Source organism: Olea europaea, chromosome 5 (genome assembly GCF_002742605.1).
Source record: "Olea europaea var. sylvestris chromosome 5, O_europaea_v1, whole genome shotgun sequence".
Lineage (NCBI taxonomy): Eukaryota > Viridiplantae > Streptophyta > Magnoliopsida > Lamiales > Oleaceae > Olea > Olea europaea.
The window spans coordinates 14,332,167-14,346,237 of NC_036241.1; the positions used below are offsets into that span (position 1 = coordinate 14,332,167).

The following is a 14,071-nucleotide window of genomic DNA, read 5'->3' on the forward strand; positions in this document are numbered from 1 at the left end:
TATTTGTCAATGTTTAACAAATTTACTTATTAAAAATAATTTCAACCTCAAAACTAAAATAAGTAAATAGCTTATATCCAATTAAGAATAAGAAATTATTCAAGAATACATAATTGAGTTTTGCTGTAATTTAAGATTTGAACTCGTCCTCAATTAGTTGAGAAGACTTATATCCAAAGTCTTGTCACGATTTTAAAAGCCTGTTGGAGAGTGATTTTGAGAATTGATTTTTTGATTGTTAGGAGAAAAGTGGGGTCCGTCTGTGAAAGAAGAAGTCAAATATAACGGTTGAAATAGTGAAATAACGGTCAAAAAATCAATTTTTTGGGTGAAAAATCCAGCCCAAACAGGCCCTAAATTTTGTAATATTGATAACACATAAAACGACCATCAATTCGACCCTTGGGGAGTAACCAATTGTTGCAATTTTGAGAAATTATTTGATCATTACTACATAGCAAAATGTGGAGCATACCATAATGTCATGCAATGGAAAACAAAAAACTAGGTTCCAATGGAGCGGGATTAGGTACACCCTGCTGGGGCCAATTTTGATTTGTTCAAACTTTGCCCTTGATATGACTTTGCCTATTTGTGCATGTCTTTTTCCTCAATTAGCGGGGGCCAGGTTACCGTTATAATCGAATGCCTACACGTATTTATTATTTTTAGGATTCATCAATTACTTAAATACCCACTTCCCCCTTGCTTATTATTTTAGATGTGAGAGGAAGTAGAAGCGGATTGTATGTCTAAAATGGTAAAATTAGTTACCAAATTAAGAACACATATTTCGCCCTTTTTATCCACTGGGACCATCTTTACCATTTGTGTCCCCTAATTAATTACAGGTCTTTGTAGATTCAATTGAACAATAATCCTGTTATCGATCAAAAATTCAAATAATTTATTCTTATCAGATCTCAACGGTTTTAATTTCGCACCCGAAACTTGATTCTAATTCTCTCACTCTAGTTTCCATATTTTGTGTAAAAATTTTCGGCTCTTTTTTGGTTTGTTGCGCTAAGAGAACCTAACAACTTTTGTTTTAAAGCTTGTTTTGATTTTAGATAATTTCTGGAATCAACAAATCAAACTTTGAATTAGCCTCGTAACTCTCGTTTAAACCATAAAACGCAGTTTCAAACGGTTTTGGAAAAGCTTTTACGTTCATTTTTCGCTTTCACGAATATCAAAAAACCCTGGAAGAGCTTAGAGTTTTGGGGGTGCTTTCCTATTTCAATTTGAGGATTTTTTTTTGCTAGATAAATCCTGCTTTCTTGCATTTTCTCCTGAAAATTGCCTCTATTTTGACATGCGAATTAAGAAATAATGATTTCAATTGCTTAGACTTTTAATTTGGGAGAGGGTTTTAGGCTCATGTTTGGAACAATGCCTCAGGAACATTGTTCGAAATCCAAGCACCAAAACAACTTCTATGAAATCTGATAAAGATTTTGGGTAACGCAAACTATTAAAAATGCTGTCTATGTCTCCAAATTCAATGGCTCGTAGCTCCCTGGAGGAAATGCTGGATTCTCTCCGACGGAGGGATGAGATGGAAAAGCCTAAAGACATGCCCCCGGCCTTGCCAGTTCGGCCCAGAGCTGCCTCCCGGTCTCGGCTTCCCTCAGCCAAACGGTCGCTTCCCACAAACTTTAAAATTGGGGAATCGGAACTGCCAGATAGCTCATCAAATTGTAATGTTAAGAAGGAAGAAACAAAAGGGTCGAGAAGGAATAGTTTTGGGGCTAAAAAGATTAAGGAAATGGATCAGAGGGAATCGCCCTATGTTGTGGCGTTTAACGAGAAGAAATGTGAGAGGAGGTTGGAGGAGAAAGATGGTGCCGAGCTCGCCAGCTTGCCTCTGGGATCACTCCCGAGGCTTAGGGAGCCTGAGTGGGATGATAACCTTGGGTATTTCATTAAGAAGGTAACTAATGTGGTCAAATTTGTTGTTTGATTGAGTAATATGATTATGGGTTTCATTAGTGGGATTAAATGTTAATGTTATTATGGTTTTAATAATAGATCCATAGAACAAAATTGAGATGGGATGGCGTCTAATAGTTTAAGGTTTATGCATCTGTGCAAAGACAGAGTACATGCTCGGAATTTGTAATAAAGAGGATTTATTAATACCCATGCGTGGTAAACATTATACACTTGTAACTAGTTTTGTCTTTGATTTTAAATATTAACATAGGACCTTTTTCTTGTGGAGTGGTGCCTTTTGTTCTCTTTTTCCAGAGATATAGGTAAGTAAAGTATGCATATGAAGCCCCCCTTCAGTCCACTTGGTCTTGTGCATTGTTTATGTGTTAAAAATTTGCACTGTCTTTACATTTGAGATGTAGTTTTGGATGCTCGAGCATTTGACTGGGACGCACAACTTGTTAGTCTATCTAAATAATGAAGTTTTGAGTGTACTGTTGTCCCAAAATTAAAATTTTAAACCAACATTTATGAATAATTGAATATTATTATAAGGTATAATAATGGGTCAAGGCTTCTATGCTTATATTACTGAGAGTATTTTTTTGATAATATGAAAGATTGCTTTCAGCAACTCCTCATTTTCAAAGAGGTTATGTTTCAGAAACTTCGTGTATGGTGTCGGTGTCTAAACGGGCTATGGGAATCAGGGCTGATACAGTCAACTTCAGGAGACAAAGCTTTGATTTTGCTGTCAGATGGAAGTGTAAGCTCTGATTTTTTTCTTATTTTCTCAATATGTATGGTGAAGCTGAGAAACTCAAGATAGAGGATGTAGTAACTGTGTTTGTACTATAGGTTGTTACAGTGCCCACAGGGGAGCTCTTACCTGCAAATCCAGATATTGTTGAGGGTGTGGATGATCTTATACAACTTAGTTATTTGAATGAACCTTCAGTTCTTCACAACCTTCAACACAGATATTCTCAAGACATAATATATGTACGTATTGATTTGGCATTTATGCTATTCTCAACAAGAAAAAATTTGCGTGTCCATTCTTGAACTATTTCTCGTGTTTATTTTCTCAGAGTAAAGCAGGCCCTGTTCTAATAGCAGTCAATCCCTTCAAAGATGTCCACATTTATGAAAATGATTTCGTTACGGCCTACAGACAGAAGCTTTTGGACAGCCCTCATGTTTATGCTATAGCTGACAGTGCCTACAATGAAATGATGACAGGTGTTATAGAATACTCGAAAGAATTCTGAATATAGGCTTCTTATTGTTCATATGACACCTTTTGAAGACTTGCTCATTTACTTTTGCTGTAAATTGTGAATCTTGCAGATGAAGTAAATCAATCCATCATTATAAGGTGTGCTTGAATTGTCTTTAATTCTCCTTTCAACTGTAGCATTTGATGCTCCCATTTAGTGCTTCAATTTTGCTCCTTGGCCTTGTTTTGCTTTCATTGGATTTTATGCTTACATCTTTTAGTGTGTATTTATTTCGTCATAGTCTCTAGGAAATTAATAATTTCTATTTATAATTTCTAGTGGGGAGAGTGGTGCTGGTAAGACTGAAACTGCTAAGATTACAATGCAATACTTGGCTTCACTTGGTGGAGGTACGGGTGGGATAGAGTCTGAAGTGCTGCAGACAAGCTGTATACTGGAGGCATTTGGTAATGCTAAAACATCCAGGAATGATAACTCCAGTCGATTTGTGAGTTTCTCTATTGAATCTACTTTGGTTCAACAGTGAGACGCATACTGCATTTTTCTTAGCAGTAGACATTTAAATGAGTGGCTCAGACATGTTCGATTTGGTGCAGGGAAAGTTGATTGAAATTCAATTTAGTGCTACGGGAAATATAGGTGGTGCTAAAATACAGACTTGTAAGTTCATTTGTCATTGCCTAGTTGAATTTAGCTGACATTATCTTTTGTTTGGTGTTTGAGTCATATTTAACTAACCTTGACTTAAAAATATTTTGTGCTTGTCAAACAATGTCTCCTGAAATGGTGTAGTTCTACTTGAGAAGGTTGGTATTCTCTTTCTACTCATAATTCCATTTTATTTTCAACTTTGAACCTCTTTTGCGGACTAATTTTTTGTTTGTTTGTTTTTTTTTTTTTAAATTGGAGCAGTCAAGAGTGGTTCAGTTGGCCCAGGGAGAGAGGTCGTACCATATCTTCTACCAGCTTTGCGCAGGGGTTTCTTCTACTCTCAGAGGTTTGCTTTCAGCTCTTGCTCTGTTCTGATAGTGCTTCACCTTATCTTCCTCTCTATGCCTCTCCCTATATTTGTGTGGGGGATTTGATAGGGTGGTCTAGAATGGTGGTTGAATCTGAGTTTGTCTTATATTACTATCTTGTGTTACATTATGCATGAAACTTGCTGAGAGAATGTTACTATCCTTCAATACTTAGCAGTAAAGAAGTTCAGATAGTGTCCAGGTTTCTTTGTAATTGAAAATCTTGCAAAGTTATTAAAGGGTAAAAAGAATTCTGATGTCTCGGATTTTCGTGAGGGTCAAATTTATTTATTTTTTGGCATTTGGCAGCTAGCTAGCAATTCGATATTTATAGCTCTGTTCTATCGACTTCTTTTTTTCTTGGCAAGATGCATGACAGAGTAAACTCCCTGAAAAATTATAATTTCTCTTACTTAGCCGTGTCTGTGGTTTTATTTCAGGTAGATTGAGGTTAAAAAGGGCTTCTGACTACAATTATCTCAATCAGAGTGGTTGCTTGGGTATCAATGATGTTGATGACGCTCAGAAGTTTCACATCCTTGTGGTAATTTGAGAAAGTACCTATGAGTTTTTGCACTGTCTTATACAGTGATCAGCTCTCATCCTTCTGAAATTCCGTACAACTCACTGCACTATGGCCTTCAAAGCAACTTGAACTATAGAAAGCCCTTAAAATTGAAAAGAATAGAGTTTTTTGACTTCAGTTACTTTTTGAAAATTATTTTTGTAGCCTATTTGTCTCCTCATTACAATATGTTGTTGATTCAGTAATGGTTTTGTTTCACTAGGAGGCCCTAAATGCTCTCAGAATTTGCAAAGAAGATCAGGAGCATGCATTCGAGATGCTTGCTGCAGTGTTGTGGCTGGGAAACATATCCTTTCATGTGATTGACACAGAAAACCACATTGAGGTTGTTGCTGATGAAGGTTTGCCTCATTTTTCCTTTGGTTGTGCTTCCCAGCTCTTGTGTTTCTTCTATTTTATTACTATTGAAAAAATAAAAACTTATATTGATTAGCAAAGATGTTATATGTCAGTTGTCCTATTGCTGATGCTGTTATATTTGATGAACTTCCAAATGGAGACATAACATTATTACATAAATCATACGTAGCAGTCCAGTAACCTGATTGTTGTTTTCCTTTACTTGTGCTCCTGTTCATCTTATGTTATTTGATGACCTTATGCACATGGTTGGTGCCGTAGATATTTTATGCTGGTGGTTTTTGTGAGATATGTCTGTAGTAAAGTGAACAATATCAACTGGAATGAATTTTTTCACTGGATAAAGTTTGATTTGTGCTCTTCGATTCTCAAGAGGCAGCTTCTCCACTGAAAAACCAGTACTTTTTTTTTCTTTGAATGCTGTAAGCATCAAACGTGGTAAATTTTTATGTTTAAGTCTTGACTTTAATTTTTTAAATATTTTTCTTAATCTGTTCTTATATTTTCAATGTACCTCGGAAGGAAGCTTTGGTGGCTTCTTTTTCTCAACTCCTTTTTGAGCTGTTCCTCAATGACTGATAATATAATTCTTTGCTTTTGTTTGTTTTGTTAAGCTCTTCTTATAGATACTTAACATTCATGCCCCTTGATAAGTTGTTTTTACATGTTCAACACTAATGTTTGATTCATTTATAATTATTACACGTGGAGCACTTGTGCGGTATATTCTGTTTGTTTAAGCTTGTTTACATACGTTTTATATAATTGCTTTTATTTAGGTGCTTTGACTTAACTATGTTGGATATCTCTCTTATCTATAGCTGTTAGCAATGCTGCTAGCCTAATAGGCTGCAGTAAAGAGGACCTAATGCTGACTTTATCTACAAGTAGATTACAAGCTGGCAAGGATAAGGTTGCCAAAGGGCTAACTCTACAACAGGTGCATAAAATGCTTTACTTGTACTCTCATTAGACACACTAAAATGGCAGCTGCTCATTCTTGGAACAGGTCCTTTATTACCTATGTGCATAACAAACATGTTTACGAGTCACCTGGCCCCCATACAGTTTAATATAGTAAATCTACTGTCTCCAATTCAGGCAATTGACACAAGAGACGCATTGGCAAAATTTATCTACGCGAGCTTGTTTGACTGGCTTGTCGAAGAAATCAATAGATCACCTGTGATGGGCAAACATCATACTGGGAGGTCCATAAGTATTCTAGATATTTATGGGTTTGAGTCATTTCAGGTAATTTGGTAGATCTCCTTAGTCTTACTGCTATCCATAGAGCTTTGCAACTGTGTCTCACTCTTATTCCTTTTCTTGCTTCAGAAAAATAGTTTTGAACAGTTTTGTATAAATTATGCAAATGAGAGGCTCCAGCAACATTTTAATCGACATCTCTTCAAACTTGAACAAGAGGTAAGCTTCTGATATTGTTTGTAATGATTTTAAAAAATCTGTATGATGCATTCAGTCTCCTTATGTTCTGAAAAACACAAAAGGTCCTGTACGATATTAAAACCGTTGAGCATAGCACCATGCTGTTTTTATGATTCACATAGATTTTTTAGGCAATTGATTTTTATACAGACTGCAGACGTTTGCAAATTAACCTGCCTGGCATCCTAAGTTTCGTTTCCTGTGAACTTTCCCTTTTATATGGATTATCTATTTTCTTTATTGGGAGGTTAAGAACAACCCAACTAAAATCTGAAAGTTGACACACATTTATCAAATTTCAATGGTTGAACTAACAATGATGCTCATTTTTTTTAATATTTATTTATTTACTGTTTCAGGAGTATGAATTAGATGGAATTGATTGGACAAAAGTAGATTTTGAAGACAATCAAGATTGCCTGGATCTTTTCGAGAAGGTAATTTCTTTAATCCTTCAGGAGTCTAGTTGATTGGTTCTGGAGCTGTTTCTTCTGTTTACTTCATTATTTAACACAGTGAATTTAAATCGAGGGTCTGTTCCGAGGCGTGGCCAAGGCATTCATTCTTGTGATTAGAAGCTTTTAGTGAACCTTTTATGTACATCTCGATCTGTCTGCCTACATGTTCTTATTCTGTAGATGGATGCTTTTTTGCTTGTGGAATCATATCGATGTTGTTGCTGTGGCTCTTTATACTTTTCTGTCCGTCGATTTATTTCATCGCAATTTTTTTACAGAGACCTATTGGGCTAATAGCTTTGTTGGATGAAGAATCAAATTTCCCCAAGGCCAGTGATTTGACCTTTGCCACTAAGCTGAAGCAACACTTGAATGCCAGTTCTTGCTTTAAAGGAGAAAGAGATGGAGCATTTACTGTCCACCACTATGCCGGAGAGGTATGCCTGTCTCCTCCTCTCTGAACATTTCATAACTTCTCTTATAAAAATTAAACAGAAATGGGGATCTGTTAAGATTTGACTGGTTTACCGTGATAACTATTCATATTGTGTGGCTAAGGAATATTTGTATCAATCATGTTGACATCTCATGGTAGACTTTAATTTGTACATAATAGAAATTGTTCTTAATCTGTATTTGCACAGGGTTAGATATATGTGAATGTATTGCAAAAGGCCATTGCATAAAGTTAATTAAATGATTTTGCTAGCTTGATTGGAGAAATATTTTTAACTTGCATTCCCTTTCCCCATTCGAGTAATAAAAATCCATTTCTAATCCTTTCTTCTCTAATTTTAAGAATAGCTTCTGTTTTCTTTCTGAGTAACTCTTGTCAGTTAGTTCAGTGGATTCTAGTTCTCAAAAAATTGAATTTTTATTTGAATTTATCTTAACTATGAACTATTACAATTACGAGCAAATGCTGCCCATTTGGCAGAGTAGCAAAATTATCTTGGATGTATAAAATTTAAGTTTCTATGGTCTGGGCGATCTTAATTGAAAGTTATTAAGACATGTTTTAGCATAATTGTAATTTTTTTGAACGTTCTTAATTAGTTTTCCTAAGTGCTTCAAATATCATGAACAAGGGAATTATATTAGTGGAATTTTTTCTGTAATTATGAGAGTAAGAGTTTCATCATACCTCATGCCTTTTGATGGAAATATTTGATGTATCACTCCTGAAGTTATTAATAATGGCATCTCTGATGTAATAATTTTTTCCTTTAGACGACTTTGCCTTAAGTATTTTATCAGAGTAGATGAGTACCAGATGTACAACTGCCATTATTCTGAAAATGATATTTGCATGCGTCGGCCATTCATCCAGGAGTTGGATCAAAGGCAGTGAAAGATTAAAATTCAATAGCACTTCTGCTTACACATCCTACGCCTTGTTTTTTAAACTAACGTCGCATGCTTCCAGATAAATATTAAATACTTGATATGGGGACCTAATATACCCTATCAAACTTTTTCCTATAGTGTGTAGTTGAAATAACAATGATAATAAGCAAAAATAATTTTTTTTAAAAATGCTATTTGATTGTTTTGAGGTAGATTTTTGTAACATTTCTGAGTAACCCTAGGGCGTTTTCTTTAGGTTCTTTATGAAACTGGTGGATTCTTGGAAAAGAACAGAGATCCATTGCACTCTGATACCATTCAATTACTCTCTTCATGCACTGGTCGGCTACCTCATTTGTTTGCTTCTAAATGGCTTAATCAATCTCAGAAAGATGCAAGTTCATCAATCCTGCTGGGGATGTCGGCTCCTCAGAAGCAAAGTGTTGCAACAAAATTTAAGGTGAAAAATTTAACAGCTGTGCATATTCCCATCATATTGCTCTCCTCAGTCCCCACACATACGGTGCTCTCTATACACACGTTTCTCTCCCTACCCCCCCCCCCCTCCCGGCCCCCCCCCCCACCCCCCCCCCCCCCCCTCACCCCCCCCAAACAAAGAATGAAAAGGAGGAAACCAGACCTGATAACAATAGAAGAATCAAAAGCATAATTATTAGAATTTGCGGCATATTAGGGATTTCTGAAGCCTTTGAACCAATTCTCAGGATACAGCGACCTTCACAAGACTATATCTATATTTCCTTTAGCATAACCTTGTATGACTTCTGTGCTTCCAGAGTCAGCTGTTCAGATTGATGCAGCAGCTTGAAAACACGACTCCACATTTCATTCGATGCATAAAACCAAATAGTAAGCAGCTTCCTGGCACTTTTGAGAAAGGTCTTGTGTTGGAGCAGCTTAGGTGCTGTGGGATTCTAGAAGTTGTGAGGATTTCCAGATCTGGTTACCCTACTCGGATGACACATCAAGAATTCACAAGAAGGTGAAGTACTGGTTTTTTTATTTGCATTGACTTACTGTAATTACTTTGAAGCTCTTGATATATGCTTTAGTAATTTTCAGGTATGGGTTCCTACTTCCTGAGAGTAACACATGTCAAGATCCTTTAAGTACATCAGTTGCCATTATCCAACAGTTTGATATCCTTCCGGAAATGTACCAAGTTGGTTATACAAAATTATACTTCCGTGCGGGACAGGTGAGTTTATATTCTCATTTGAAGGCCTTTCGTATTTTCAGATTTTTTCTGAAGTAATTCATGGTCTTCTTGAATATCCATAGACGACCGGAACTTGAAAATATGCCTTTTATTAGTGTCCAGAAATCTAATATCATTTTCTGCTTCAGTTAGAAGTAAATATAAAATGTTACAAGTCAGGAAAACAGATGTATTTTTTTTTTTTTTTTTTTTTTTTTTTTTGACATGATTCAGATTGGTGTGGAAGCAGAATTGGAATTCTTGAAACAAGAATAATGTAGAAAGCTAGAAACTATGTAGGAAATAATTTTTTAAATGGAATTGATTAAATTGAATATTGAGAAAGTGTACAAAGCCTTTATATATATAGGCAAGATAGTTCCCTGAACTGATTGAATTGAATTTTGAGAAAGTGTACAAAGCCATTTTGTGTATATAGGCAAGATTATTCCCTATTCTTACTAATATAAGGAAACTAAAATTAAAAAACTAATATAAGGAAACTAAAATATAATCCTATTCTAATCAATAAAGAGAAGAAATCCTATTCTAAACAAGAAATAAGAATAAAAAGATAAAATATATTACAACTAGACATCTTATTTTAAATATCTAACTTTTATCCCATTTACAATAGTATTGTCCTACATCACAGATCTTTGCTGCCTTCTAGAATTATTGTCATTTCAAATCAGATTCGCATGAAGTTCATATTTTCTCCACCTCTAGTGATTCACTTACGCTTCCATTAGAAAAGTTCTTGTAGATTGCTTATTTGAGGGTAAAAAAATCCCGTAGAATTAGATTTCTAATATTCTGTTTCGATGAATTATAGATTGGTGTGCTGGAAGATGTTAGGAAACAAGTTCTGCAAGGAACTCTTGAGGTACAGAAGTGCTTCCGCGGTCATCGGGCTCGTCTATATTTCCATGAGCTCAAGGGAGGAGTACTAGCATTGCAATCATGTATGGCAGGCTGCTATTACATTGTTTACGGTCTCTAAATTAATTGTTTGCCCTTTAGGAGATAATTTTAAATAAATTAATTATTTGCCCTTTAGGAGATAATTTTAAAAGATAAATTTTTTTTGGTCTGATTTTTATAAAGCCTTGCTACATCAGCAAATATCTACGTTTTGGGGCATGCTAGCATTGCAGTCATGTATGGCTGACTGCTATTACACTGTTTACAATCTCTGAATTAATTATTTGCCCTTTAGGAGATAATTTTAAAATATAAATTCTTTTTGGTCTGATTTTTATAAAGCCTTGCTACATCAGCAAATATCTACGCCAGTCATGTATGGCAGATTGCTATTACACTGTTTACAGTCTCTGAATTAATTGTTTGCCCTTTAGGAGATAATTTTAAAAGATAAATTCTTTTTGGTCTGATTTTTATAAAGCCTTGCTACATCAGCAAATATCTACGTTTTGGGGCACACTGGCGTTGCAGTCATGTATGGCAGACTGCTATTTCACTGTTTACAGTCTCTAAATTAATTGTTTGCCCTTTAGGAGATAATTTTAAAAGATAAATTCTTTTTGGTCTGATTTTTATAAAGCCTTGCTACATTAGCAAATATCTACGTTTTGGGGCATACTAGCGTTGCAGTCATGTATGGCAGACTGCTATTACACTGTTTACAGTCTCTAAATTAATTGTTTGCCCTTTAGGAGATAATTTTAAAAGTCTGATTTTTTTAAAGCCTTGCTACATCAGCAAATATCTTTGTTTTGGGGCAGATTGGCATACTCTTTCCATAATATCATATATCCTTTCCTTTGACAAAACCTTCACTTAAGATTTCCCAGTATTAGTTGTCATTGGTTGGATCCAGAACTGACTCTCTGGCTCCTGGCATTGCTTCCTCAAGTTATGCAATAACAATTTGCTTTTATTCTTATCATGAAATTTTTAACTCTTGCAGTTGTTCGCGGAAATATTGCCAGGAGAGAATATGGTGCTTTGCGTAGGTTGAATGAGCAGGTTGCTCTGAAAAGGATAGAAGAGCATGTTGTTCAAATACAATCAGGTAAGTTTTGTGTTTATTTTATTATGCCTTTAACCAATTGAGTTACTAACTGGCACAGCTAACACATTCTAGTGCTATGCATTATCTTCTGCAGTAATTCGTGGATGGTTGGCTCAAAGGCATTTTAGTCAGCTTCAAAATTCGAAAAATATAAATCTTTGCAAATGGAGACAAGGCAGGAAGAGTTCAGAAGTTAAGGTATTGATGTCATAAAGTTAGACAACTAGTTCTGATATGGGTTTGCAAGGAAACTTGAACACATGATCTTTATGTGATGCGATACCATTTTAAATAACCTTATCTAAAAGTTTAAGTTGATAGAGAATGGATGAATTTACTTATTTAAATCTAGTCTTGAACAAAATGGTGCAATTCTACTTTTAAGATGAGTGTGATATCTGACTTAATTGTCAAAGCAACAATGTCAGGTACAATAGTATAATTCGAACTTGAATGATGTAGCAATGCATGTTGGTAGTACGGTTATGTTGTCTAATACTTCTGCTTAGATAGAATTTGAAAAGGGGCTGCACGTATGTTTTAGCTCACTAAAATGAAAATTGGTTATGAAAATAAATAATTGCCTCCACTCCCAGAAAGAAAAGAATAATAAATAAGTAAATAAAAGTCACTTCGTTAAACCATAAATCACAAGTAGAAATAGATTGTGAAGTAAATTCTACTCTTATTGGTTGAGCAGGATCTATCACAAGAAATGTTACCTTCAGTAGTTGAAGAACTTCAAAGACGGGCATTGATGGCAGAAGCGACCCTCGAGCTAAAGGAAAAGGAAAATGCATCTCTGAAAGATCAAGTACACCAATTTGAGGTACGGTGGTCAGAATATGAAGACAAGATGAAATCAATGGAGGATGTTTGGCAAAGGCAGATGGCATCTTTGCAGGTGAGTCTTTTATGATCCTATCCACTGATCTTCCGATAAATAAGAGACAGTCTTAGTAATTATATTTTCATTTATGTAAGTGCAAATTATGTTAAATTTCTAACATTCAGTGCCGTTACTCTGTATTATTATCATAAATTTTGGAATCACGCTTCGTGCATTAAAGTGACAAATGAACTAAATGTCCTCACATATTGACCTAAACGTGAAGTCACAGACAGAATTTCAAAATTTGTTGGTGTTGTTTCTCCTCCAGTGCTATTTCATGCGACGTTCAAATTAAACAGTTAAAAGCTATTGAACCAATAGGCTGTAGATAAACAAGAAAATTTGCAGTCTATTTCGGGAGTTATCATGTGCTATTATGTTAAGGAGGCAGTTGTCAAGTGAACATATAGGATGGTGAGAGGCCATGAGTGTCTATACTAATATTACCTTGGCATGCTTATAATAATGGAGTTATTTTCTATTTTATCATTCACAATTGTTTAACATAGAATGGCACAATATAGGGATATGAAAAACCATGTCTTATCCCATTGTATGTTGTCAGTACTTTTATGTACAAAAGGTTTCTAATGAAATTAAACCTGTTTTACGTTGCAGATGAATTTAGCTGCAGCCAAAAAGAGTCTTGGCGCTGAGAACGCCATGGGTCTACCGGGAAGAGATGGTTCTCCGTCACCTTGCTATTATGATTCTGAGGATACATCTATGGGAACACAAACTCCCGGAGGTAGCACTCCCATGAAATTTGCCCACAATGGTTTAGAACTTGGGGTCAGACAGGAGACAAATGGTGGTTTAAATGCAGTCAATCCACTCTTGAAGGAGTTTGAGCAAAGAAAACAAAATTTCGATGATGAGGCTAGAGCAATTGTTGAGTCCAAGTCAGGGCAGTCACCTTCCCTGAATGCCGGTGAAGAATTTAGGAAACTAAAACATAGATTTGAAGAGTGGAAAAAAGACTACAAAGTTCGATTAAAGGAAGCAAAGGCAAAAGTACACAGGTTAGGGAACTCTGAAGCTGACAAACATCGAAGAACATGGTGGGGAAAGAAGAGCAAAAAGTACTAGCATTGAATTATTTCTCTGTTGGATTTCAGCGAAACTGCTGATTATTTTGAGATTTCCTCTGTGAAAGCACATCTGCGTTGTTTCAGGATTGTCCATACTGTAGAATCTGTGAGGTGGAGACTAGGAGAGTGGTTGTGTGTATATTAACCCCTTCTGTTGTCTGGAAGGGTCAGTATGTAGCTCATAAGAAAACGTGATTTCTGTTGATTTACTTCCATTTGTCATCCCACCCCTAGATCAATTAAGATTAGTTTTAGCCTATGCCTGTATAGTGAATTGTTGAGGATTTAGTCTCAGAACTCTCGTCTGTATTAGTTAGTGCTGAAGAACAGGTAAGAGGTGTTCATATTCTCTTCAATACGAAATAGCAAGTCTTCTTTAAATCATTTAATTCGCTTTGTAGCTTATGCTGATAACTACATGATTTAATTAGACTCGACC

The 14,071-nt window shown here is 35.6% G+C and overlaps 1 protein-coding gene across 1 annotated transcript; it reads left to right on the plus strand.

Annotated features, from left to right (window-relative positions):
* Window positions 1-854: 854 nt before the first annotated feature.
* LOC111394761 (myosin-2) lies at window positions 855-14,016 on the plus strand. The gene is made up of 24 exons (XM_023020743.1): window positions 855-1,933; window positions 2,600-2,701; window positions 2,794-2,937; window positions 3,027-3,177; window positions 3,286-3,313; window positions 3,495-3,663; window positions 3,773-3,836; window positions 3,969-3,982; window positions 4,089-4,173; window positions 4,636-4,739; window positions 4,984-5,122; window positions 5,963-6,081; window positions 6,243-6,395; window positions 6,480-6,569; window positions 6,950-7,027; window positions 7,327-7,485; window positions 8,652-8,855; window positions 9,193-9,398; window positions 9,479-9,614; window positions 10,450-10,579; window positions 11,545-11,649; window positions 11,744-11,847; window positions 12,350-12,553; window positions 13,160-14,016. Exons 1-24 carry the CDS (start codon window positions 1,481-1,483, stop codon window positions 13,628-13,630), a joined length of 3,612 nt encoding a protein of 1,203 aa, XP_022876511.1. The 5' UTR covers window positions 855-1,480; the 3' UTR covers window positions 13,631-14,016.
* Window positions 14,017-14,071: the final 55 nt, after the last annotated feature.

What these genes read in the sequence shown, in the direction of transcription:
- LOC111394761 (XM_023020743.1), top strand. Translation starts at nt 1,481, where the DNA reads ATGCTGTCTATGTCTCCAAATTCAATGGCTCGTAGCTCCCTGGAGGAA. An exon ending in TGTTGTTCAAATACAATCAG is followed by an intron (nt 11,650 to 11,743) that starts GTAAGTTTTGTG and finishes TATCTTCTGCAG; the next exon opens with TAATTCGTGGATGGTTGGCT. An exon ending in GGAAGAGTTCAGAAGTTAAG is followed by an intron (nt 11,848 to 12,349) that starts GTATTGATGTCA and finishes TTGGTTGAGCAG; the next exon opens with GATCTATCACAAGAAATGTT.